General features: G+C 43.8%; 2 protein-coding genes across 2 annotated transcripts in view; both read right to left on the reverse strand.

Moving 5' to 3' along the window:
- Nucleotides 1-10,943, reverse strand: part of VEGFD (vascular endothelial growth factor D) — a 34,270-nt gene extending 23,327 nt beyond the window's left edge. The window contains exon 1 of the mRNA XM_038402354.2: nt 10,336-10,943. Coding sequence (XP_038258282.1) covers nt 10,336-10,425 — 90 coding nt within the window. The 5' untranslated portion in view covers nt 10,426-10,943. The remainder of the gene's footprint in view (nt 1-10,335) is intronic.
- Nucleotides 10,944-11,634: 691 nt separating this feature from the next.
- PIR (pirin) overlaps nt 11,635-26,831 on the reverse strand; it is a 52,994-nt gene continuing 37,797 nt past the window's right edge. The window contains 4 exon segments of the mRNA XM_038393455.1: nt 11,635-11,661; nt 11,663-11,751; nt 15,414-15,480; nt 25,247-25,329. Coding sequence (XP_038249383.1) covers nt 11,635-11,661; nt 11,663-11,751; nt 15,414-15,480; nt 25,247-25,329 — 266 coding nt within the window.

Below are 26,831 nucleotides of genomic sequence, written 5' to 3' on the forward strand. Positions count from 1 at the left end.
CTAATCACAGAGACAGCAGTCCCACAGTTAAATATGAAATTAACAAGAATGGGCCCGGTGCAGCAGTGCAGCGCTGTCCCCATACTCTAGCTAGACTGGTGCAAACGAGCCATAGGACAGCATCAGTCTCTCCCCTAGGAAGGTCCACCGCCATGGGGAGCTTCTTGATCACCACCACCACAGCCCTGGCTGCAGGGACCATTCCAAGACAGAGATAGCATGTGGCAGGCATGGATCTGTGCTCCAGCAATTCTTTGCCCTTTTAGTGGCCCTCAGGATGGCTCCAGGGGCTGTATCTGAATAGGGAAGATGTCAACTGCATTCCATCCGTCCTTGGCTGGTGGCTGATTGGGGCCCATTTTTCATCTCAATTATTATTGTTTTTAACGTATGTGTACTGCTCACTGCCCCCTCCTCTAAGTGTTCGGTCCAGATCCTTGTGGGGCTAAGGAGCTGCGCAGGCAGAAGGAGAGCTGGGGAGGCTGCTACTGCCACCAGACTACCTCCTACTTATATTGGGGGAGCCAGAGAGAAAGACTGGAGGGAGACTCGTAAAGCTCCAGGATGGGAAACCTCTAAATGGGTAAGCAGCTGACAAGCTCAGTGAGAAGGAGAAGATGGGGGAGGAGAAGCAAGAAGGGCAGCTACGGGGAGGCAGGGAGAGGAAAGAAGCAGGGCTGGAGGTGGTGGGGACCTGCCCCGTCTCAGCCCACTTGCCCACAATAGTTGAGGTGGTGGATTCCATACCTCTTTCTCACGCACACACATGGTTCCCCATGCAAAATCCAATAGCTTGGGATGTGAAGGGGCATCAGTGAATTCCATCATAAACGCACTGGGATTGTCTAAGTCAGACAGTACGAGTCAAATGGTACCATCTGCTTTCTAGCTCTTTGGATATTCTTTGGACCATTGTTTGTATAAATACCATATTCACCCATACTTTCCTATGATGCTGTAATATTTTCTTTCCAATCGACATTAGTAGGCTTGGAACAGTACAGAATTCCAATCCAGACACTAATTAGTAATATTGCATCAGAGAATATTAGGAGCTAGTTTAATATTGTGACAGGACACACATGTCAAAAAATGTTCTGTTATACTGGGATATGAATGTTTCCAGGGTGTTGCCATTTCAATTTGGTAACTGTCCATTATTTGCAAGGCCTCAGGGTTTGGACTGTTCCAGAGATGAAGAAGTGAACTAGAGATTCTGAATATGCATTACAAATATTCTTTTAATGCCGTGGAACTTTCTGTTGTTTTGCAGTTTTGTCAGTATCTGGCTCTGAACTGCGTTGCTTTAATAAATGACTTAGATCTGTGACTAGCCAATCAAGAAAGCAGGATTTCTAAATGTCACTGTAATGCAGAGTGACTGCCATCACTGACTGAACTTATGTTACCTCGCCCATATGCATACAATTTCCTGGAACTGTAATTTTTCTTAAGTAATATTTCCCTAGCCGTTCAGTCAAGTATCCAAAGGAAAAAGCTTCTGAATCACGTTCCTAATTCAAATGAAAGGACAATTGTGTGCATGACTCTCTACTGGCAGCACTACAAAGAGTACACCAACAGGATACAAACTTCTTGCGCTTGAACAGGAGCCAAACCTAACTCCTAAGTTCCATGCAAACAGCAGCATTGCAGTCAGTGGTGCTGCAGGCATGTCATCAGGCACAGCATGAAACTTGCTGTGTTTCAAACCCACAGCTAGAAAAGTGCCTATGGCTGAAATACAGCCATCTGCAAAACAAGCCCTGGAATCGTCCCTTTCCAAACCTCACTGTGATGCCCATTCAGTCTTGCAAAATATCATCCATTCCATAGCACGTCACCAGCTGTCTACCTGCTGCAGTTCTGTTTAGATCCCAAGGACCCTAGATGGTGTTGTATCACCAGCTGAGGAGACAGAAGTCATATACTAGAAACCGTATTTGGGGGAGGAAGAGTAGGCGCATAGATGCAGCTCAACAAACTGAATAATCCGAACAAGAGCAAACTAATATGCTGTGTTTGTTCACTCTGCTATCTATTTACACACAAAACCATGATGACTTTGCATAGTCATCATGAAAGTCCAAATTTTGCCTGGCCCCTTACATGGGTGCACAGTGTTGGGTCGAGAGGAATGTCGCAAGGACCTTTCTCCTTCTGCCCTGCCACTGCACAGTCTGTGCTAGAGCTTAGCAAAACTGCAAACCTTGCACTCAGGAGCATGCACAGTACCCCGAAGGGAATGGGGGAGACAGGGCAGATCCATAGTAGCCCCAAAGGGATGGGCACAGTGCAAGGGGAGTAAGGATGTAGTACTCTGTGTGCAGGGCTGTCCCTAGGCAGGTGCATGGCCCAGGACAAATCAGCCTTCCTGCTAGTCTCCTTGCCATCCAACTGGTGCACCTGACCGCCGCTCGCCTCCTAACGCCCCCCCCCACAGCCCACCTGCCACTCGATTCCTCACCTGCCTGCCCGCAGTTCACCTCCCCGCTAGTCTCCTCACTGTCTGTCCAGCGCATCCACTCCGGCCGCCGCTCTCCTCCTTGCCGTCCGCCCGCCTGTCTCCTCACCACCCTCCCACCTGCCACTCACCTCCCCGTTCGCCTCCTCACCCTGCTCGCCCACCCACCTCACCTCCTCACCTGAATATCAGGACAAATGGCATTCCGATCATACGTTGGTTGGGACATTGGACAAAGGGCTAAATATCAGAACAGTCCCAATTCTATTGAAGAGTGGGGCCCTCCCAAAGTGCTCCAATTTGCCCTACCCAAGGGACAGCTCTGCACGTGTGCTTTCACTGTGTGCCAGCAAGCTCTGAGAGGAATCCTGCCTCCTTGGAGCAGAATGCCTCCAACTGCTCACCTGGGGCAGTTGGCACCCCTCCACTCCCTACTATGGCTGTGCCTTCAGGGCAGGAGTTACCCTAAAGGACTGAAAATATTTATTTTAAAGCCCCTTTTGATATAGCAGTGGCCGGCTTTTATAAGTGCACTCACTCACTTGCCATATCAAAAGGCTTTAAAATAAACGTAGTCCCCAGTTGCTTCACTATAACACCACAACTGCTATGCGAGGGTTTTTATGATAATGATTTTTAAAAAGCCTTCAACAAAACCAAATCTAGATTTAAACCAGTGCATAAGAATATGCTGCTTCAAGTGGATGGCGAATGATCAATACTGTGCATGTGAGTAAACACTACTCAGGCCTCATCCACACTGGGGATTGCAGCAAGCCACTGGAGTACCTGCACCAGTACAAAACCACGACAGACAAGCAAATCTGCTACAAGCAGGGTGACCAGACAGCAAGTGTGAAAAATCGGGACAGGTGGTGTAGGGTACTAGGATCCTATATAAAAAGGACCCCAAAATCAGGACTGTCCCTATAAAATCGGGTCACCTGGTCATCCTAGCTACAAGCCCCAATTCGTGCCAGAGTAGCTTATCCCATTTTCAAGCAGGCTATCCTTGTTTCTGCTTTGTCTGTCTACTCTAGGTGTTTGCACCAGTGCAACAACACTGATGACTGCTTGCTGGTGGTACAGCTGAAGCAAATCTCTTATGTAGATAAGGCCTGAGTAAGGGATGCAGAGGAAGATCATCAATAAGTAAATGTTTGCTCTGTCCAAATTACTTGCTTATTTTTATTTCACTGTGATCACCAACCAGCAGAATGGTGACCCCCATGATTGTCTAAAGATGTCTTCCAATCCCCATCTATCATAGCCTCTCCCCACCAGTTTTATAGCCTCCCAGTTGTGGGCCAAGATTGATGTCCATGGTTAATTAGCTGCTGTCTTTATTGCAAACAGCTGATTGATTGAAAGTATCTGTCAGCCTGTGTTTGATTACCCTCAACAGCGCATCATATTAAGAGAAGTTCTGCGGACTCTCCAGATATTACATTTCCTACTGAGACCCATGCAGTCAGGAGGGTTTTCCCAGCTGCTTCTCATGAACAAGCGCTGTGCTAGCTAAGGTCACAGCGTTATTAGTTTCCTTTCCAAACTGATAAGAACAGAGTCAAGGACTGATGCGGTGTGGGATGGCAATAAAACAGAATTCTGCTTTAATCTTCCTATGTTGCTGTTATAGTTGATGAGAGAGAGAAGCCAGGAACAAACTGGCTTTCTCCATGACTTACTGGAGGGAAATCACACTCTCCAGGAAGAAAAGGAGTACTTGTGGCACCTTAGAGACTAACAAATTTATTTGAGCATAAGCTTTCGTGAGGATGCGTCCGATGAAGTGAGCTGTAGCTCATGAAAGCTTATGCTCAAATAAATTTGTTAGTCTCTAAAGTGCCACAAGTACTCCTTTTCTTTTTGAGAATACAGACTAACACGGCTGCTACTCTGAAACACTCTCCAGGGAAAGCATAGGACCATTTTGCAGAATTTTTAAGCTATTGCTCATAGTGACTATCAACTTCAGTCACCGTGACTCAACATGGAAAGGTACAGCGAGAAATATCGTTAAAAGGCACTGTTTCATACTGGTAGTTTCAAACAGTTTGCTAACTGCTATAGAAAGTGAAGTGTAAGGAACACTGAAGAGATGTCTAGTTAAAAGTGGGGAATGTTTTCCAGCAGCCTTGAAACTCCCTTTCTATTGGTCATTTTGTGCTTGGCTCTGCTGCCAGGTCTTGTAGCCTCCACAAGAAAAGAGCCAGATATGATAGGAAATTCACGGACTCATCTTTTTACGAAAGATGGGCAAAATCTTCTGCAGAACACAGCCACTGATCAAAGCTGGCACTCAAGAAGGAGCTAGGATGCTGTGTTTTAGATTTGTAAAATCTCCTCAATTGGAATTTGGTTTTTCAGGGTGTTGCAGCCTACAAGCTCATCTTTAACCAGGTCAGCCTCAGAATTTAACGTCACACACTTACTCCACCGCTTCCAATTTCCTAACCTCAACAGCAGGGTTAAAGATGGCACTGCACTGATGCATAGTTTTTGTCTGAAAGACAGTGCCAGTGTGGCCTAGCTATGTGCCCCTGGGGATAAAGATCATATTGAAGGCAGACCCGTGCCTCCTTTCTCCACACTGTGCAGCAGAGCAAGCTGGGTGGACTGCTGAGGGCCATGCCACAGGAATGGATATACCAGTTGTGCTCTGGAGGCTGTTTCTACATCTAGTGAGCCTTCTGTGGGAATCACAGTCTGATGTGCCTCCAGAAGACTGTTGGACTGCAAACAGCCTCTAAGGTTTAACTGTATGAGTGTGGGGTGCCTAGAAAAGTGGTTTTAACTGTGTGTGGGTCCATGAGCAATTGGAGAAGGTACAATGGTTTTCATGGGGCTGGGGAATATCTAGAATCCCTTACCTTGCAGTTAAGTCAAGCAGAGGAGTTCCAGTACAATGGTCTTCCTCAGGTCTGTAAGTCCAGGGCTCCTCTCTAATAATAACTACAGGAGGTTTGCCAGACGTAGCAGACTTCAGCAGCAGAGATGGGCTGTGACTCTGACAATTTAGGCTTCATCTCTTCCTTTCAAAGAGGGGTTAGGGTGAAAGGGGGAAGGGAAAGTGGAAGCACAAGTTTGTCAGAGATGAGGAACTTGCATCTCCATTACAAAAACAGCTGTAGTGTTGGAAACAGTAGCTGACTGATTGGAGCAGTTCCATTGGCTTTTCTTGGTGGAGATCAGTTGGGTTACAACAAATAAAAGAAATAACTCTTAATAGTTCATTTTAAAGTTCTGGAAAAAGTGGCCTATGCCTCTGATACTTAAAAATAGAGAACTTCTGGGAGAGAGACAGGAAAAGATGGTTGGGGTTGTTTAGCCAGCAGATTCCTAAAAATAAGAGACTGTCAGGATAGTCAACTAGGGAATATTTGTTCATGTTTCCTCTGCAAAAATTAATAACTAGTCTTCAAAAAAGTGACACGGAAAATGCAATTGTTGCCTGAATGGCCAGTGTGCCAAATTTTGCAGCCTGAGTCCAATCGTCAAAGGGTGAAATAAAAGGATTTCCAATTTTGTGTCAATCTCAACATGACTTCCGCTGTAGAGTCACTATTGATGCCTGCCATTATTTTAAATGGGGCTGGCAGCATTACCTATTATGAAGGATGTCCCACACTTCCCATTAGAAGACCCTGTTTTCAGTTGCTCATAACTTTACCAAACTTTAACTGTTCAAGATGAACTTTATCCTGGCAAATGTCTGCCTCTGGCTGAATTTTGTTTTTGGAAGGTTTCAGCCAAAATGCTTCAGCCATTTCCATGAATGAGTTTACAGGGAAAATACATCATTTAGCTCATATTAAAAAACTGGTGACCTTTATTTTAGAAGCTCCTCTTTCCCCTCCCTCCCCCCCAAGCTGTGGAGCAGTTACTTGAAGGTTGACAAGCAGGTGGCCTTTGTGTCAGGAATGTGCCTTTTCCCGTTCTCATGAAAATCCACCCAAATTATCAGCCTTTGAAAAAGCTTAGCTCTCACACGTTCTGTAGAGATGATTTATAATTTAGCAGCTGAAATCTCTAAAGGTTCTGTCTGCACTGAGCATGCTCCAGCCCAGGCTGAGCAGAACTTTCCCTGTAATTGCAGCTAAGGATGGCAAGGCCAGGCACAGGCCCCAAAACTGAAAACAGGGAGTCTGTTTCTTCGGTGAATGCAATGCCCCATCTTCTGGGCTCAGGGAGTGTGGAGAAGGACACAGTCTAAACTGAATGCACAGGGATCAAGAGCCAGACCTGATGGGGGGGAGGAAGAGGGAGTAGATTGGGATAAGGGGCCAGAGGTGGGTGGGGGTAAGACTGGCACTGGAGGCTGGCAGGGAGGGAGACGGTGGCTGGGACTGGGAGCCACAGAGGGAAATGGGAGGGTGGGGGAGATGTTGAAGCTGGGATCAGAGACAGAGCTGGGGCTGGGGAGGGAGGGCTGGAACTGTCAAGACTAGGATTGGGAACTACTGGGCAGGACAGACATATCTAACAAGGAGCCAGGGTGTGAGGGGATAATTGGGACAGGCTGGGCAAAGAGATATGGACAAGAAGCCCCGTGAGGTGGGGACATTGAGACTGGAGGAGAAGCCCAGGGTGGGAAACGGAGACTGGGAGCCAGTGGGAATTGGGAAGATGGGCAGGGGGATCAGTGAGTAGATGATAGGGAGAAAAACAGCTTAGATGGAGATGCTGGGAGGGGAGGAACTGGGACTGGTGGGGGCAAGGAGACTAGGACTGGGTGTGGGGAGGGTGCATATGGTTGCTCAGAGGGGAAGACTGGTACTGGCTGGGCAAGGATACCTGGAGTGGGATGAGGAGCTAGAGAACTGAATACTAGGACCAGTTAGGTGAGGAGAATGGGTCTGGGATGAGGAGCTGGGTGTAGGGAAGAGTCTGGGCAGGGCTGAAGGATTCAAGCTTGGGGTGAGGCCTGTAGGATTGCCAAAACTATATTTCAAAAATATAGGACTGTTCTCTTAGCATCCCCGCCCCACCCTTCCTCCTGATATTACTATTATCTTCATCAATAATAATGAATAAGCAGTACTCATCTACATTCACCAGGCATATTTCTATCCGCTTTTTGCAGCACTCAGCAAGTCCCGGTCTTGTTGTACAGAGATGAAAAAATAAGGGATGTCCCTTGTAATAAGGGACGTTGGCAATCCTAAGCAGGGGGCGGGGGAATGGGCAGAAGGGTATGTGCCCACTAGAGACACTACCCTACAGAGCCTGGAATGCAATCCAAAATTTCTGGGGTTCTCAACATCCCTCAGCTGTCAGCATATATCTGTGAAACCTACTGGCAAACTGTGTATCTCATCCCCCGCCAGCGCTGGGCCACATAGAGGAGACTCCTACCATTGGTATTAATTACTCTCTTACCTCAAATGGCAGAGGTCTGTGGTGGATCTAAAGGTTCCAATCCTGCTGATGAACTATGTGGATGGCAATATGATGCCACATGATGTTATTTTGGGGGAGGGAGGTTGTTAATCTGGGAAATTCCACACATTTTTGTATGTAAATTATTATTTAGGGTTGCAGAGTCAAGCACGCAAAAGTCAATCTTCATTTTGGCATTTTCTGACTTTTGCATGCTTGACTTTGCAACCCAACTAATGTTCTTTAATGGCACGTGAGTGAATGTAATTTTTAATGTACTGCACACACTTCTATTCTGCAGTTGTTACTCAAGCACAATGCCCATTGACTTAAAAGAGCTTTAGAAGATTATGGTATGAATTGCTATATATATTTTGTGTTCTTCCTTGGTTACATATGCAATCCTCTGGGGTGACAGAGCTGCTACTTGCATGCAGGAGAAATACTTAACAGTTGAAAAGCACCAGATAAATCACGATATGATCCCACATAGCTATATTTCCTCTCCACATGGCTTCTTAGGTCCATTTACTCCCTTTTGTACTGCATAATAGAAGAGATGATCTTACCCAAGAGGAGCAACTGGGCAGTGGTTAAACTAATAAGGGAAGAGGCCAAGGTGCCATCACAGAAATTATTCTAAAATGTCTTTGTTCAGACAATAGTAGAAGCGCAGTAGATTGGAGTCTTGCAAAATTCCGGCAGTTAGACTAGATTAATCAAATGGCATTTTCTCTCCCTAACTTCTAGGAATCTATGGTTTACGTTAAACACCATTACATTAAAGAGTTGTATTTTTAGGAAATTCATGTGTAGTAAATGCCAAAATAATATCAAAATCTTGCTATCAAGAAATAAAATATCTAAAAACTTAAATGTGCTTAAAACTCAACCATGAAGCTCTCTCTTCACAAAAAAAGAGAATATTTCAAGTATGAGAAAGCAGAGAAATTAACTTTGGTTTTATCACATGGTGAAGTCTACTTGAAACACAGATCTTTTTTTGGAGTGACCTATACCACACCTTCATGTTAGTGCTGGAGTGTAACTGGTCTTATACTGCAGTAATACGTTATGGCCAAACTGTGACTAATTGACAGTGCAGCCAAATGTCAACCATTACAGCTGTACATATGTTGAAAAGACTTTATGACAGTGGCATCATAGTACATACAGTATGGAGAAAAGCTATTAAGGATGTCATAGCTAAATAAGCCATTGCATTTATTCTTGGGAGAGCGTATACTGTTGCAAAATTCAATGAAAGACTTTTTACTCACATAACTATTGGACTACCCATATACTGAATTAGCACTCTGTGCTATATCTGCAGACAGAGTTCTCATCATATCTTTTACTTCTGTTGTGCACCCAGTCATACATAGGTTTAGTCATCTACATGGAAGAAACCAATGATTTGTCAAGCAAGGTGCAAAAGAAATGAACAGACTGATTATACTAGCCTTCACTGTTTCAAATTACAGACTGTTCATGCTGTAAATTAAATCTTCATACTAGGAGGATGCAGAGGGACTAGTCATTTGTCATTCTCAAATACACATCATGCACTAATGCTAATTATCATTCTTGTAGTGGATCTCTGCATTTGTGTGTGCAACCCAGCCTTTTGAAACAGAGGTCAGAATTCAGTGTGTTTTATGGACTAGTGTGTGGTCATTGCTTAGCAAAGGAAGACATTCTCTGAAGTAAGAACAAGAGCGTTAACTGGTGTTGTTGTTTTTCCTTAATGGCACAAGGACTTACTAGTGTCTCAGGAGCACACACTGGATTAACTGTGACTTGGAAATCCTACAAACTAGGAATCTTATTTGACACTTGGTTTCCTTTAGAAATTACTGTCTGGGAGTATTTACATTTTCTCACAAAGTCAGATCTGAAAAATCCCACATTCATGAGGATGCTTCATCTTAATTTTTAATGTACAAATCCCAGAAGAAAACTGAATCCCCGGTCAATATGCTGTATTATTATCTGTCACTGCATAGGTTAGAAACCTGGATAAAGCCTTTTAGCAACAGTTAGAAGAGACATTAATTGGTGGCAAATTATTGAACAAGTGCTTCAGAGGAAAATCTTTCTATACCTTGTAAGTAATTCCCTAGATAATATACTAATGCAAAATGATAGGGAGCGTCTATTTCTTAAAAAAAAAAAATCTAAATTTTCTGACTTTCAAGTTAATTTTTTATTTTTAAGACCGATATTAAAGGATTTATTTAAGGCAGAAACTTTATAAGTAGCAAAAGGACAAGACTGTTAAACAATGATTATGGATTAAACTATTTAGTACAGAATACTGGTTCCTCTTCGCTTGCTTCATATTGGTGTAACTGAACAACAATAACTCACACAACCAAATAGGTAAACAAACAAAAATCATTTAGACACTACCGCCACTTCATGCAATGCAATTCATGTATTCTCAGACAATTGAGATTTGTTATATTAGTAAATTAAAGCCCACCTACCTTCACAGGTCCATATTCATAATCGGATCCCTGCAGGAGATGCAGAAAAGACACCATGAAAATATTCAAGGTTGCCCACGGTTTGTACATTCTGATGTTTAAGATCCACAAATTACTACTACGCAGTTGATATCATACAGCTGGAAAGGTCTGTTTCGAAATGCATTTCTTGCAACAATTAAAAAAAAAACTTCCAGAATTTCAGTTGTAAATCCAAACAGAATAAGCACATGAGAAAGTAAATAACTTGTCTCATCCAACTCAATTATAATTCACCTAGACAATGTCATTTCCTAGACTGTTCTTTAGATACATTTGAAAAAAGTTTTTAAGCATTTGCTTGGTTTTATCTGATAATCTCACAAGTAATCAGGTAATCAGATTCACATTAATGTTATTAACTGATCTTCCATCAGGACTCACAAAGGGACTCAATTCATTTGTGGTCCAGAAAATTTAAAAATATGCTATATTCTGTGCTCTGTGTTACAGCTGCCTTTTAAGATGGTAGTATAACGGCCAATGTTTTGAGCTACAGAGAGCTGTAATCCAACTCTGTATTAAAACTTTTTTCACAACCCTCGTGGAAGCTTGCAGAAGCATGTGTCTTAAATCTGATACAGACTTTGGCAGAAACAGAGTCAAAGTCTGGCTCTAATCCCATTCTGTCCCTACCAATAGCATAGCAGTTTTTAAACTAACTGATGCAATCTAGACTGCCATTATTTTAAAAAGATTACCTGAAACATGAAACTTCAGCACACGTTCTTACACAGCACACGTATTACAATAGCTAGTTCCCTCGTTTTTTTTAAAAAAAGGGGAGACGACCACATACTCTTTTATATCTTCAGGGCTCTAAGATTTGCTTAATGGAGTGTCACAAAGGAAAGTAAATAGTTTAAATTAATGATTTTTTTTTTAAAAGAGACCTTATGAAGCAATAGTTTTAAAATGATAGTTTTAAAATGAGAGTCTTTTTATTGCAGCAAAAGAAACATATTTTTGTATACCAAAACAAAATGACTTAATGCACTTTCCACACACATTTGCATATATATATATATACACACACACACACACACACACACAAAAATGTACAGTTAACCCTCAAAAAACAATAATCACACATACATGCTTGGTAATTAGGTATATATTACTGGCCTGAACTAGTAATTTTTATTCATATGAGTAGTTCCACTGAAGGCAACAGAAACTACTCACATATGTAAGGGACTGCAAGATCAGACCCTAATGATGCAAATATGAAACACCCAGCTACACTCTTAACATTGTAGATCATTGGTTTCCTATCTTTGACTTCCAGAGTGGCAGTTCTCTCAAATCCATTTTTTGCATTTCTGTAATCATCAATCGCTTGTATAATTTCTTCCTGAGTATTCATCACAAACGACCCTAGTATAGAAAATAATTTTAATCCAGTATTTTCAGATGTGATCTTTTACTTAATAGAGAAATTATTTTTGAAACACACTGTTATTATTTGTGGCTTTAGTCTTTTGCCACCTGTTTTCTGAATGCAACATTCTAGCCTGCCAACCGGTTTGTCCCCAGTGACTGTGGCTTGTCCCTTCTGTACTGGTTCACTCAGGGTTGACATGAAGTTTTTCTTCCCCAGGGGGATGTGCTGAGTCTTCCTCTCTCCCCTGTCTATGTGTCTATTTCTTTCCCTCCCTCCTCCCTTCATTTGCAAGGGGAATCATAGGGTTTCTTCAGGTCCTTTGCCAAAGAGGGAATTTCACCTTGTATCTATAATGCCCTTTCCCACTACATTATAATCAGTTAATTAACTAATCATTTAAATTCAAATACTATTTAATCTAAAAATATTTTAAACTGAAATGCCTCATTTAACATTTGGCTTCTCTGCTCTCCTTCCCACACTGCTATCCATCCCAAGTACAGCCCATGACCCTGTTTGCTTTACTGTAAACTTCCCTTCGGAGGCACTACTCAGTGTGCTCTAGTGTTGGGAGGGAGTGTGTCCTAGTGGTTAGAGCACTAGACTGGAACTTGGAAAATATGGGATCTCTTCCCAGCTTGGTGACCCAGGGGAAGGCACTTCACCTCTCTGTGCATCAGCTTCCCCATCTGTAAAATGGGGCTAATGATAGTGATGTTCTTGGTAAAGCATTTTGAGAGCTACTGATGAAAAGTGCCGTATTAACAGCTAAGTCTTATTAATACTGCAGAAATTCTCAGCAGTATCTCTGGAAGTTCTATAGCCTGTGTTATGAAGGAGGTCAGGGGAGATGATCACAATGGTCCCTTCTGGCCATAGACTCCATCATATTGACAAAATGAAGTTAAATGCTGCAGGTTTAGACAGTTAGATTTAGACTCCCCTTTAAGAACCTGACCCAAAGCCCATGTAAGTCAAGAGAAGGTCTCCTGTTGACTCCAATGGGATTTGGATCAAACTTTAAAGTTTTTAATAAAGGAAGGAACAAAGCAAAGAGAGTCAACAGAAGTGTGGAGAAACTCTAACTTCACTGACTTTCTAGGAAACAGCTTGCTTATGCTATCTGCACCCATGGTTCCCAACTTTCCCCCTGCCCCACCACACCATGTCCTGACTCAGATGTCTTTCATTTTCCAGTATACAACTGTCACCGATCGCTTTAGTATCTGAGCACTTCCATCCCCTCCCCTACAAAAAAAAAAAAAATCAATAGCAATAGTGAAGTCCCTAATGACAGGTTTCAGAGTAGCAGCCGTGTTAGTCTGTATTCGCAAAAAGAAAAGGAGGACTTGTGGCACCGTAGAGACTAACAAATTTATTAGAGCATAAGCTTTCGTGAGCTACAGCTCACTTCATCGGATGCATTTGTTGGAAAAAACAGAGGAGAGATTTATATACACACACACAGAGAACATGAAACAATGGGTTTATCATACACACTGTAAGGAGAGTGATCACTTAAGATAAGCCATCACCCACAGCAGGGGGGGGAAAAGGAGGAAAACCTTCCATGGTGACAAGCAGGTAGGCTAATTCCAGCAGTTAACAAGAATATCAGAGGAACAGTGGGGGGTGGGGTGGGGGGGAGAAATACCATGGGGAAATAGTTTTACTTTGTGTAATGACTCATCCATTCCCAGTCTCTATTCAAGCCTAAGTTAATTGTATCCAGTTTGCAAATTAATTCCAATTCAGCAGTCTCTCGTTGGAGTCTGTTTTTGAAGCTTTTTTGTTGAAGTATAGCCACTCTTAGGTCTGTGATCGAGTGACCAGAGAGATTGAAGTGTTCTCCAACTGGTTTTTGAATGTTATAATTCTTGACGTCTGATTTGTGTCCATTCATTCTTTTACGTAGAGACTGTCCAGTTTGGCCAATGTACATGGCCGAGAGTCATTGCTGGCACATGATGGCATATATCACATTGGTAGATGCGCAGGTGAACGAGCCTCTGATAGTGTGGCTGATGTGATTAGGCCCTGTGATGGTGTCCCCTGAATAGATATGTGGACAGAGTTGGCAATGGGCTTTGTTGCAAGGATAGGTTCCTGGGTTAGTGGTTCTGTTGTGTGGTGTGTGGTTGCTGGTGAGTATTTGCTTCAGATTGGGGGGCTGTCTGTAAGCAAGGACTGGTCTATCTCCCAAGATCTTAGAGAGCGATGGCTCGTCCTTCAGGATAGGTTGTAGATCCTTGATGATGCGTTGGAGAGGTTTTAGTTGGGGGCTGAAGGTGATGGCTAGTGGCGTTCTGTTGTTTTCTTTCTTGGGCCTGTCCTGTAGTAGGTGACTTCTGGGTACTCTTCTGGCTCTGTCAATCTGTTTCTTCACTTCAGCAGGTGGGTATTGTAGTTGTAGGAATGCATGATAGAGATCTTGTAGGTGTTTGTCTGTGTCTGAGGGGTTGGAGCAAATGCGGTTATATCGTAGCGCTTGGCTGTAGACAATGGATCGAGTGGTATGATCTGGATGAAAGCTAGAGGCATGTAGGTAAGAATAGCGGTCAGTAGGTTTCCGATATAGGGTGATGTTTATGTGACCATCGCTTATTAGCACCGTAGTGTCCAGGAAGTGGATCTCTTGTGTGGACTGGTCCAGGCTGAGGTTGATGGTGGGATGGAAATTGTTGAAATCATGGTGGAATTCCTCAAGAGCTTCTTTTCCATGGGTCCAGATGATGAAGATGTCATCAATGTAGCGCAAGTAGAGTAGGGGCATTAGGCGACGAGAGCTGAGGAAGCGTTGTTCTAAGTCAGCCATAAAAATGTTGGCATACTGTGGGGCCATGCGGGTACCCATCGCAGTGCCGCTGATTTGAAGGTATACATTGTCACCAAATGTGAAATAGTTATGGGTCAGGACAAAGTCACAAAGTTCTGCCACCAGGTTAGCCGTGACAGTATCGGGGATACTGTTCCTGACGGCTTGTAGTCCATCTTTGTGTGGAATGTTGGTGTAGAGGGCTTCTACATCCATAGTGGCTAGGATGGTGTTTTTAGGAAGATCACCAATGGTCTGTAGTTTCCTCAGGAAATCGGTGGTGTCTCGAAGATAGCTGGGAGTGCTGGTAACGAAGGGCCTGAGGAGGGAGTCTACATAGCCAGACAATCCTGCTGTCAGGGTGCCAATGCCTGAGATGATGGGGCATCCAGGATTTCCAGGTTTATGGATCTTGGGTAGCAGATAGAATACCCCAGGTTGGGGCTCCAGGGGTGTGTCTGTGCGGATTTGAAGTCCCTAATGGATTTCATGGAGTTTTTTTCACGGTTCACGTTATTTTTAAAATGTTTCAAACATCGATGGAAAAAAAGTGAAAAGTATAGTACTTTAAAAATATAGTATATTTTATTTTTAGAATATAGAAATACAAAGAATACACTTTTAGTCCAACAGCACTATCTCATATATAAACAAACTGGCTGGGGAACATGGGAGGCACTGACTTTCATTTTCAATCACTGTATTTGCGATGGAGAGGAACATAACAGGCTCCAAAAGCAGGCAGGTACGGGAGATGGCCCACATCCTTTGAATTCTTTCCGCTAGTTTACAAGACAAAACCATCAACCAACCAGTGGTTTATTTACTAGAAATGCTTACCATGCTGCACCATAGATTCCTTAATCAGCTCACCAGCGACTAAGACAAAATGGCTTATTTCAGGACCCTACACTGAAAAGTGGAATGAATTAAATAGCAACATATATTTAGATTATGTTATTATAGATTATATTTAGACAGACATTTTACAGACTGTCACAGGCTGGCTGGCCCTTTATGGGGAGATAGTCTCGCCTGTCACAGATTAGCCTCTGCAACTGATCCTGACTGGCTGTGGAGCAGGTGGCTCTATTCATTTATCAGACCCAGCTGGGGAAAAGCTGGGCGATGGGGGAACTGCGAGACTCAGCTGGAAGAAAGCTACAGGGGGAAGTGGTCTCCTGTGACTAGCCCTGGAAGGAGAAGGTGGCATGGCCGGAGGAGGCTGGGAAAGGGTCAACCCCCAGGCAGATGGACTGGGAATAAGTATCCAGTCCAGGGAGAACCAAACTAGGGAAAGGACTCCAGAGAAGAAACCCTGAGGACCAGTGGCTCAAGTCGGGGCTGGTCCTTCAGGAGAAGCTCAGCACTGTAGGAATGGACACGGTGAAAGGTAGCCTAGGAGCAGCAGAAGACACTTTTGTTTTATACTCTTTGAACTGGAGACAGCTACTTGACAGGGCCTCCCTCAGGGGAGGTAGGTCTGCTGCAAGATGGTTCTTGGTAGGCCTCATGGGAGCACAGGCAGGGGATGGTGCCACACAGACAAAACAAGGAACAGATAGTTTTCCTCTGGTATCAAATTCATTCTGTATAGTATCTGCTCACATGTACTTTAGTGTGAAAATTCACGTGAGAAAATTAATTCCTTTCAGGTATTTAACAGATTATACCCAAGGACAGGTCCAGACCAACATCTCCACATGCCAAACAAAACAAAAAGAGAAGCACTGGAAACGAAAATCATCTTAATCCAGAGACATGTAGCAAAACATTCAGAGCATGATTCTGTGAAGCGTGCTCACTGTAGTCCACCAAAACCAATGGGACTACTCACATGAAAAAGGATTTGTGGGATCAGGCCCTAGATTATCACCAATTAAACTGGTAGTTTCAGGCTGCAACAATAAAATATGAGCTCAATAGAAACAGTTAATTAACCCTGACTGCAAAACAACAGATGACTTCATCACATTTTTTGCATTTGAAACCATTAGTTACAGGAATTTGCACCAATTCAAGTTTCTGTACTAAGCAGACTTTAGGAAGCTAATATAATTCCCAGCTAAAATCATTAAGCAAGTATTTGTAAATTGATCCTATGAGGGGATCTACACATTCCTTATAACTAATCCACACAGAGAAGACCTTTTGTTCTACTTACAATTACAAGGAAAAAGAAAAATTGGGTCATTATCTCAAGTGTCTAATATAAGGATCTAATTTAGATTTAACAAGATATTTATGACACAGCAATTAAATGCTGATTTTAGGTTTATCAATGAACAGACACACATTATTAAACTTCTAAAAGATGGTTTTAGTAAACAAACTGTTAATATCATGACTGTTGCAACCAGAAACTTCATTCTAGATATACTACACAGTGTTTTGGAAATGTAAAGCTAAATGGTGAGTTTGATCTGTATATATTTTTTTTTATTACTAATGATCAAACAACCAATTTAGGCCCTGATCCTGCAAGTTACTCCATGCTGTTGGACCCCTGAATGCAGGCAGAGAAATGGGGCACTGTGCCAGCACAAGATCTATCTCTACCAAGTGCTTTTCAGGATCAGGGCCTTGGATATCTGCAGGATGATGGTTCAGCTTTAGCACATATGAATGACAATAACCATGAATTCATTGCTCAGTGTATAGATAGGGCCAGATTATGCCACTAACGCCTAGCCCAGAACAGGAGGCAGTGCAAAGCCCATACACCCCAACAGGAAGATCCAGGAGGAGAGCTGGTAAAAAAACAAAAAAAAAATGCAGAAATAAATCATCAAAATGTAGAATACTTTGAAATTTTTCAAACAGCTCTCTCTATGGGAGACACTGTGCCCAAATCTCCTGGAGACAACAACTGCTGTGCCGCCCCTTACTTCACATTTATATTACAGTAGCACCTAGAGAAATTTTCCTGTGGATCAGGGCCCTATTGCACTAGGCACAGTACATACACATCCAAGGAGATGGTCCCTATGCTGAAGAGTGTGCAACTTCCCGTCTGTAGCAAGCCAGATTTATGGGCTGCTGTGGAGGAGTGGTGTTCCAAAACCCTGCCTTCTCTCTGCCCTTTTGATGCAACTCACACCCTTAAGGGCACTAGCCCACAGAGCCACTGATCAGGACAGCAATGGCTATAATTAGGGCCCTACCAAATTCACGGTCCATTTTGGTCAATTTTATGGTCATAGGATTTTAAATCATAAATTTCAGGATTTCAGCTATTTAAATCTGAAATTTCACAGTGTTGTAACTGTAAGGTACTGACCCAAAAGGTTATAGTGTGGGGACATCACAAGGTTATTATAGGGGGGATAGGTTTCAGAGTAGCAGCCGTGTTAGTCTGTATTCGCAAAAAGACAAGCAGTACTTGTGGCACCTTAGAGACTAACAAATTTATTAGAGCATAAGCTTTCGTGAGCTACAGCTCACTTCATCGGATGCATCCGATGAAGTGAGCTGTAGCTCACGAAAGCTTATGCTCTAATAGATTTGTTAGTCTCTAAGGTGCCACAAGTACTGCTTGTCTTTATAGGGGGGATAGCGGTACTGCCACCCTTATTTCCGCACTGCTGCTGGCTGCGGCGCTGCCTTCAGAGCTGGGAGGCCGGAGAGCAGTAGCATGGTATGGTATTGCCACTCTTACTTCTGTGCAGCTGCCTTCAGAGCTGGGCCCTCGGCCAGCTGCTGCCACTCTCCGGCCGCCCATTGCCACCCTTACGTCTATGCTGCTGCTGGCAGTGCCATCTTCAGAGCTGGATGCCTGGCTAGCAGCTGCCGCTTTCTGGCCAGCCAGCTCTGAAGACAATGCAGAAGTAAGTATGGCAATACTATGACCCCCCTGCAATAATCTTGGAACCCCGCCACTGCCCCCTTTTGGGTCGGGACCCCCAGTTTAAGAAACGCTGGTCTCCCCTGTAAAATGTGTATAGCATAGAGTAAAAGTACACAAAAGACCAGATTTCACAGTCCATGATGCATTTTTCATGGCCGTGAATTTGGTAGGGCCCCAGCTATAATTGTGGCTTCCTGCAACACAGGAGATAAAAGAGAATGGAAGCTCTTTGTGCTCTCTCTCCTTTGCACACCTGTGCATGGGCTGACTACCTCGTGGCCCTTAACATGTGTTTACGTGACATGTAGTCAGAACACAGTTGAAATGGTCACCAAACATTAACTACCATGTAGTGCAATGAATTCACAATTTTGTTTTTCTTGTTATTTCAAAAATGCCCTCAAATGTTATAAAATAGAATAAAACCCCCTCGCTTTTCACTGTAAAAAAATCTAAGAGGAACTCTAATATAAAAAAGAAGGGAAGAGAAAAATATAAAATATGGGGCTGAAAGAGTTAAGGTGCTGGACAATAGGAAGAAAAAGGAGGAGAGGCAGGTTTCTGGTGGAGTGAATTCAAACATCCAGTGCCCACTATAGCAAAGACTTGGTCACACACTGGAATTTGAGGTTTCAGAGTAGCAGCCGTGTTAGTCTGTATTCGCTGGAATTTGATACTCTGCTGTGGTCCTTAGAGGACAAGTGGTGTCAGAATGTAATTACCTCTCCAGATGAGGGTTACGGAGTAGGTAACAAATATAGCCACTAAAGGTGTAAAAACCAAGATGAACAATTCCAAGTCAATTTGACACTTCATAAGCAGTCAATGTACAATAAGCAAGGAAAGTGTAATGTGATCCCAGTGCCCTGGAGCAGTGAACAAATGTGTTGCTGCATAGTGAAGAGACTGCAAGCAAAAGAGATGAACTGCTGGATGCTTTGCAAGGAGGAAATTACAATAATAGAAGCTCATTGTCTTAAGGACATGTATTGCTGTTGCAAAATTATCTTGGGTCACAATGGGTATAGACTGCACCAATTGCACAACTGAACAAACACTTTTGGACCATGACAGGTTTCAGAGTAGCAGCCGTGTTAGTCTGTATTCGCAAAAAGAAAAGGAGTACTTGTGGCACCTTAGAGACTAACAAATTTATTAGAGCATAAGCTTTCGTGAGCTACAGCTCACTTCATCGGATGCATTTGGTGGAAAAAAACAGAGGAGAGATTTATATACACACACACAGAGAACATGAAACAATGGGTTTATCATACACACTGTAAGGAGAGTGATCACTTAAGATAAGCCATCACCCACAGCAGGGGGGGGAAAGGAGGAAAACCTTCCATGGTGACAAGCAGGTAGGCTAATTCCAGCAGTTAACAAGAATATCAGAGGAACAGTGGGGGGTGGGGTGGGGGGGAGAAATACCATGGGGAAATAGTTTTACTTTGTGTAATGACTCATCCATTCCCAGTCTCTATTCAAGCCTAAGTTAATTGTATCCAGTTTGCAAATTAATTCCAATTCAGCAGTCTCTCCTTGGAGTCTCTTTTTGAAGCTTTTTTGTTGAAGTATAGCCACTCTTAGGTCTGTGATCGAGTGACCAGAGAGATTGAAGTGTTCTCCAACTGGTTTTTGAATGTTATAATTCTTGACGTCTGATTTGTGTCCATTCATTCTTTTACGTAGAGACTGTCCAGTTTGGCCAATGTACATGGCAGAGGGGCATTGCTGGCACATGATGGCATATATCACATTGGTAGATGCGCAGGTGAACGAGCCTCTGATAGTGTGGCTGATGTGATTAGGCCCTATGATGGTATCCCCTGAATAGATATGTGGACAGAGTTGGCAACGGGCTTTGTTGCAAGGATAGGTTCCTGGGTTAGTGGTTCTGTTGTGTGGTGTGTGGTTGCTGGTGAGTATTTGCTTCAGATTGGGGGGCTGTCTGTAAGCAAGGACTGGTCTATCTCCCAAGATCTGAGAGAGCGATGGCTCGTCCTTCAGGATAGGTTGTAGATCCTTGATGATGCGTTGGAGAGGTTTTAGTTGGGGGCTGAAGGTGATGGCTAGTGGCTCTCTGAGGCCCATTCCCAGGCTCTGAGGGAGAGAGTGTGGCCTCGGTGTACTATGACAATTTTCTGCTTCCCAGCACCCATCGGAGACCATGATAAGTAGAGTGTAAACTGGAGCTATCCTTAGCCGAACTTACACCCGGGGCCAGACAAGATTCTGCCTGGCCTTAGCATATGAGGAGTGCAAGGTGGCTTAAAGCCACTTTTATTCTCCCTTTCTATCCCCCCTTCCATCCTTGCTGAAAATGCAGGAACTGAGTAACCGATGCCTGGATCCACCAAGGGACGTAGGTACTTAGAAAATCAGAGCAAACTGTGATCCACAGAGCTGAGTTAGTTGTCTAGGCTTCCTACACCAAGAATGGGGAGAGAGAGGTGCCTTAGAATGTGAACCACAAAGCCAGCACACTAGGCAGGGAGCAGCTTAAGCTAGCCAGTGGGAGAGATGGATGGGGGGGCGGTGTGTGCTAAGCCCTGTCCCTCTCACATGGTTAAGTGCCTACCTCCGGGCTGCAGAGAGGTGCTCATCTCTCCTTGTGAACCATGAGCCAAGGGAAGACAGGCACTCCTCCACCTAACAAACATGCGGGGCCTATCCAGTAGGCGTGCTCAGAGGCTGCCTAAGTCCACCCAGAACAGCCAGGGAGTGGGGAAAGAGGAGCTGGTTCAAGTCCCCCTGCCCCTGCCTGATGAGGAGAACAGGAGTCTGTCATCTTTCTCAAGGGAGTGCCCTAACCTCTAGGCTACATGGTATTCTGATGTGGGTTTCCCTGAATCTCTCCTATTGCATCTATTCCACTTTAATTGAATAATTACATATTAATGGAGCCAGAGAGTAAGAATGACTGTTGCCTAGTGGTTCGAGGCAGCAGATCCCTGTACAAATCCCTTCTCCTTCGGAGGCAGAGGGGGACCTGAACTTGTGGTCTCCCCCATTCCACATGAGTGCTCTCACCACGGGCTAAAGTTTATAAATGAGCTCCCCCTCTGCCAGGCCATTTTGTGTGGAATTAATTGGCCTCTGAGCTGACCTACTAGATCTGGCCCCACAGGTTAGTTAGGCAAAGGCGTGCCTATCTTCCTCCAGTTCATGGGTTGCTTTAGGGCTTAAGCAGGAGATAGGTGCCCAGGCACCTAGAGTAGAGACAGCAGTGCCTATGCCCAGAATCAAACATAGGCCCCTAGGGAACTTTTACCACAAAAACTTAGACATTGATCAAGTTTAGGCACCTGCAGAGTTAGGCAGCAGCTGGGTGGGAGTTTTGTGGATCAGAACGGTGCCTAAAAACAGGACTTAGGTGCCTAAGTACTTTTGCAGATATGGGCCTGAGTAAGAGTTCAACAGAGCAGATGGCCTGGCTCAGCATGGAAGCTCTGGAATAAAGACAACCTCCCTCAGTACTCCATAATGTAATCTTCTCAAAGAAAGATAGTAGGTATAATGGAGATAACAGGTAGGGAGCTATGGGCGAACTAAGCTAAACTACGGGCTTTGAGTTGGCTATATAGACAGCAGGCAGAAATTAGGACAGGATGATATATTTATTTTTCTGAAATGTTTTGCCTATTGCTGCTCCCAAGATACCCTCTACAGACATATCCTTATTCCTCAGTGCAGTATAGGCATGTGCAATAATGGCTTCAGAGTGAATAGAAGGACCATAATTCACTTGGGAGTATAAACTATGAAAGTATAGATGGAATGCTATATGATAGCAAAGCCGTGAGAGTTATCATGTCCCTATCAGGCCTCATCTCCATTCCAGGATTATCTATTACAATAACACACTAACTTGAAAGGAAAACCCATAGGATACAAGTGGAAGTTTGGGGATGAAATATTGATTTACACTAATATTTACTGGTTTTTAATGTTTACAAATCTCAGGTCAATAAAAGAGTAAATCAATTCCCTGACATCAGCAAGGGAGAATTAATGGTCTATCCCCTGTGTTGTTTATATAGAAGTCAATGTGTATTATACAGAATGTATATTTAAATTTCATATCTGGCCCTAATAGGATGATTTTTTGTACTTTTAAGACATATAAAAACTATTTTAAGATTTCATTTAGCACATTCCTGATCTTTATTTGATCTTGTAACCATCAATAATGTTTACTAAAGATTCCAGTTAAACCCTCACATTGCATTTCCTATTAAAAAAAGATCACTCCAAAAGGACTGGCTGATTCACAGGGATTGGTAATGTGCTGTTAACATCTGGGTTACCAGTTCAAATCCAGTGCTCTCTGTCTAGGCATTTATATTGTGCTGATGGTATTGAAGCCTAGGTGACTAATTGCTAGTCACCATCATCCGGTGGCTGGTCAGTGGCCTATATGAAAGAGCAGGTCACCTTAAATCCATGTCCTTTGTAGTCATGAATCTTGGACACAAAAAACAGTGTCACCAGTTGGCAGCCCTGTCAGGAAGTCTCAGTGAAAGAATGAGTACTGAGTGGGCATGGAGAATGAGTTCTCCTTTTCATTCTCCCTTGAGTCCATTGCCCTGATACACAACACAAACCTATTTTTAGTCTGGATAGGTACCCATGATTCCCTTCCTCTGACTCCTTGAGGTACTCCCTCCAGGACTGCCTTCAGACACTGGTGGCACAGGGAAGCTAGTGTGCTACTCATGCTGGATGTGTTTTGTGAATCTATCGAGAACCTCAGTCTCCAAGGCTATCACTCTGCCCCTTTTCATGACCAATGCCATGTTGTTTTATTTACACCTTGCAATGCACTTAGGGCCTGGGACCAATAGATTTATTTATGCATTCACATGTATTCACTCCATCTCCTTCAAAATTCCTGTCCTTGAGTTCTAGAAGAAGGTCCCCTCCAAGCAGAGAGAGAGAGCTTTCACTCTCGCACCAGCCTGTGTCTGAGCACAAGCAACTCTGGATTCCGTGTGTCTCTTCCACACTGACTGCCCACACCATGATTCTTCTCAGTGTGAGCGAGGAGTAGAACTGAACCCAAGGTGACAGGTTTCAGAGTAGCAGCCTTGTTAGTCTGTATTCACAAAAAGAAAAGGAGTACTTGTGGCACCTTAGAGACTAACAAATTTATTAGAGCATAAGCTTTCGTGAGCTACAGCTCACTTCATCGAATGCATCTGATGAAGTGAGCTGTAGCTCACGAAAGCTTATGCTCTAATAAATTTGTTAGTCTCTAAGGTGCCACAAGTACTCCTTTTCTTTTTGCGAACCCAAAGTGGAGTCAGAACACAGCAAGAAGGCAGGATGATGTCAATAGGGTATAGATGGGGCTGATTGAGATTCACATTAGGAGCAGGTCCCCAAGGAATTCATTTTGAAGCACTTAAATATCTTAATTAATGATCTGGATAATGGGATGGATTGCACCTTCAGCAAGTTTGGGGATGACACTAAACTGTGGGGGAGAGGTAGATATGCTGGAGGGTAGGGATAGGGTTCAGAGCAACCTAGACAAATTGGAGGATTGGGCCAAAAGAAATCTGATGAGGTTCAGCAAGGACAGGAGCAGAGTCCTGCACTTAGGACGGAAGAATCTCATGCACTGCTACAGGCTGGGGACCGACTGGCTAAGCGCAGTTCTGCAGAAAAAGACATGGGGATTACAGTGGATGAGATGGTGGATATGAGTTAACCATTTGCCCTTGTTGCCAAGAAAACTAATGACATATAGGGCTGCATTAGTAGGAGCATTGCCAGCAGATCAAGGAAAGTGATTATTCCCCTCTATTCAGCACTGGTGAGGCCACATCTGGAGTACTGCATTCAGTTTTGGGGCCCCCACTACAGAAAGGATGTGGATAAATTGGAGAGAGTACAGTGGAGGGCAATGAAAATGATGAGGGGGCTGGGGCACATGACTTGTGAGGAGAGGCTGAGGGAACTGGGTTTATTTAGTCTGCAGAAGAGAAGAGTGAGGGGGGGATTTGATAACAGCTTTCAACTACCTGAAGGGGGTTCCAAAAAGGAGGGAGCTAGGATGTTCTCAGTGGTGGCAGATGACAGAACAAGAAGCTGTGATTTCAAGTTGCAGTGGGGGAGGTCTAGGTTGGATATTAGGAAAAAGTATTTCACTAGAAGGGTGGTGAAGCCTTGAAACGGGTTACTTAGGGAGGTGGTGGAATTTGCATCCTTAGCGGTTTTTAAGACCTGTCTTGACAAAGCCCTGGCTGGGATGATTTACTTGGGGTTGGTCCTGCTTTGAGCAGGGGGTTGGACTAGATGATCTCCTGAGGTCTCTTCCAATCCTAATTTTCTATGATTCTCTGTTTTTTTAGGGTTAATGAAATTGAGCTTTGCCTTTCTTGTGAAAGGGGACACTTCACTTTGACCCAGTTAGAATTTTCAGAATTATGAAAGGGATTGTAAAGGAGCTGAAACAAACACCTAGGGTGAAATCCTGACCTCACTGAAGTCAATGGCAAAGCTCCCAAGTTAGGAATTCACCCCTATTCTAGATGTGTTTCCAGTGCAAGGGGGGAATTGATGTGTACGGTAAAAAAATAAGAAAACAGTTTTAAGACCAGTTATGAAAAGTACATGCATTCTGGGATGCCTGGCCTCTTCCTGGCCCTAAGATTTCTTATGGTATGTTGTCACATTTTGTGCAATAAAAGACTTGGGCAGGGGGGAGGGGAGATTTGATGTAAATACCGATCAAAGAAATACTGTTAATAATTTCCATCCAAAATCTTTTACAGAATTGAGTTACAAGCTCCAAGCATGAGAATAGGATAAGGATTACCTTGTTTTCTAACTGAACACAGTCACCATCATCCAACACCGTTGTGTAATGGGGTTCTATTTTCTGTTGGGCATCATCAGATCCTTTGAATAGACCAGATATGTAAAAAGACAATGCATGACACGATCAAAGCTGCAAATTATGAAATAATTAGTCATCCCTTCTACTGAGAGCTATTTTATTTAAGAACATGCATGCTTTTCTTTAATTCATCTTCCTCTAACTCTCCCACTCTGTCTTTCACACATACCCACTGTCCATCCCAGTTGTCTTTTACTTTTCATTTCCTTTCTGTAGCAGATGAACAAAGGCCATTTCTCCCCCTCTGTCAAGTCTATTATGTGCATCCTCTGATAGACCATGGCCACAGGGATTAGAGTACTATCCAGTTGAGAGAAGAAGTGTGATGGAGATGAATGCATCTGATACACTAATATGAGAGTTCTCAACCTAGGGATTGCAAACAGGTCTGGGAGGTGATGGCCACCCTCCTTTTCTTTATGGCTACAGGTGAAGGGAGAGAGAAGAGTTCCTAACCGTTTTTCTGTTGTAACATGGTGTTGTTGGATAGAAAATATTGAGAACTGCACTAGTGCTAACACGCTTGCTAATAAAAAGTATAAAAAAAGAGAAATGGAGGAGGGGAGTACCTGGAATTTTAATAGTCATATTCCTAAGAAAGCTTTTTGGTGCATATTTAAATAGGATTTTTATTGATTTTAAGAGTGCATTTCACCCCCAGTATAGCAGTCCCTCACAAGGCCCTACCTACCACTTAGGCAAGGATGAAAATAAGCCATTACGGGCTGGTATGTGGCTGCCAGTACCGGCCTGTACCCAGTTGCCTTTAAAGCGCTGCCATGGCAGTGCTTTAACGTTGCTGCCCCTTTTGTGTCCCCCGTCGGCGGCCGTGCTGGGTCCCTGCTGGCAGAGCCGCCGACGGAGGGAGCGGCGGGGGGGGGGGGCACAAAAGGAGCAGCTGCCCCGGGACCAGCAATTTAAAAGGGCCCAGGGCTCTGACCACCACTGTTGCTACCGCAGCAGCGGCCAGAGCCCCAGGCCCTTTAAATTGCCGCTGGAGCTCTGGGCAGCACTGGCCGGGCAGCACTGGCCAGGCAGCGTGGAAGGGCTGGCAGGGGACACTGACCCCCAGCCCCACCCATTCCGCCTGAGGCCCCACCCGTTCCGGGGACTGGAGCTGGCGCCCATATTGGTAAGTCTTTGGCTTTACTTTCACCCCGCACTTAGGCCTCACTTGCACCTTTAATATTGGTCTTAAGAGGGATTTAAGCGGTGAATAGGACCTTACATTGGCCCTCTTCACCTTAAAAGACGATTAGTCACAGATACGCAGGATGTGATCTGGCTTTTCTGGTTGATATGTAGACTTCCCCCACCCCCACCCTAATCCCAAACTCTTGTCCTTACCTGATTTGTGGACTTCTGAGTTAGTTGTAGGCTGCAGGATGGGAATAATTTACCAAACTAACATCTTGAATTATGGTAGGAGTAAGAAATGACTTTATTTTCTTGTACTGACATTTCTAAGCCCTTCAACATGGGGAGGGCTTTAAAAATGGACAAC

Source organism: Dermochelys coriacea, chromosome 1 (assembly GCF_009764565.3).
Source record: "Dermochelys coriacea isolate rDerCor1 chromosome 1, rDerCor1.pri.v4, whole genome shotgun sequence".
NCBI classification, from domain to species: domain Eukaryota; kingdom Metazoa; phylum Chordata; order Testudines; family Dermochelyidae; genus Dermochelys; species Dermochelys coriacea.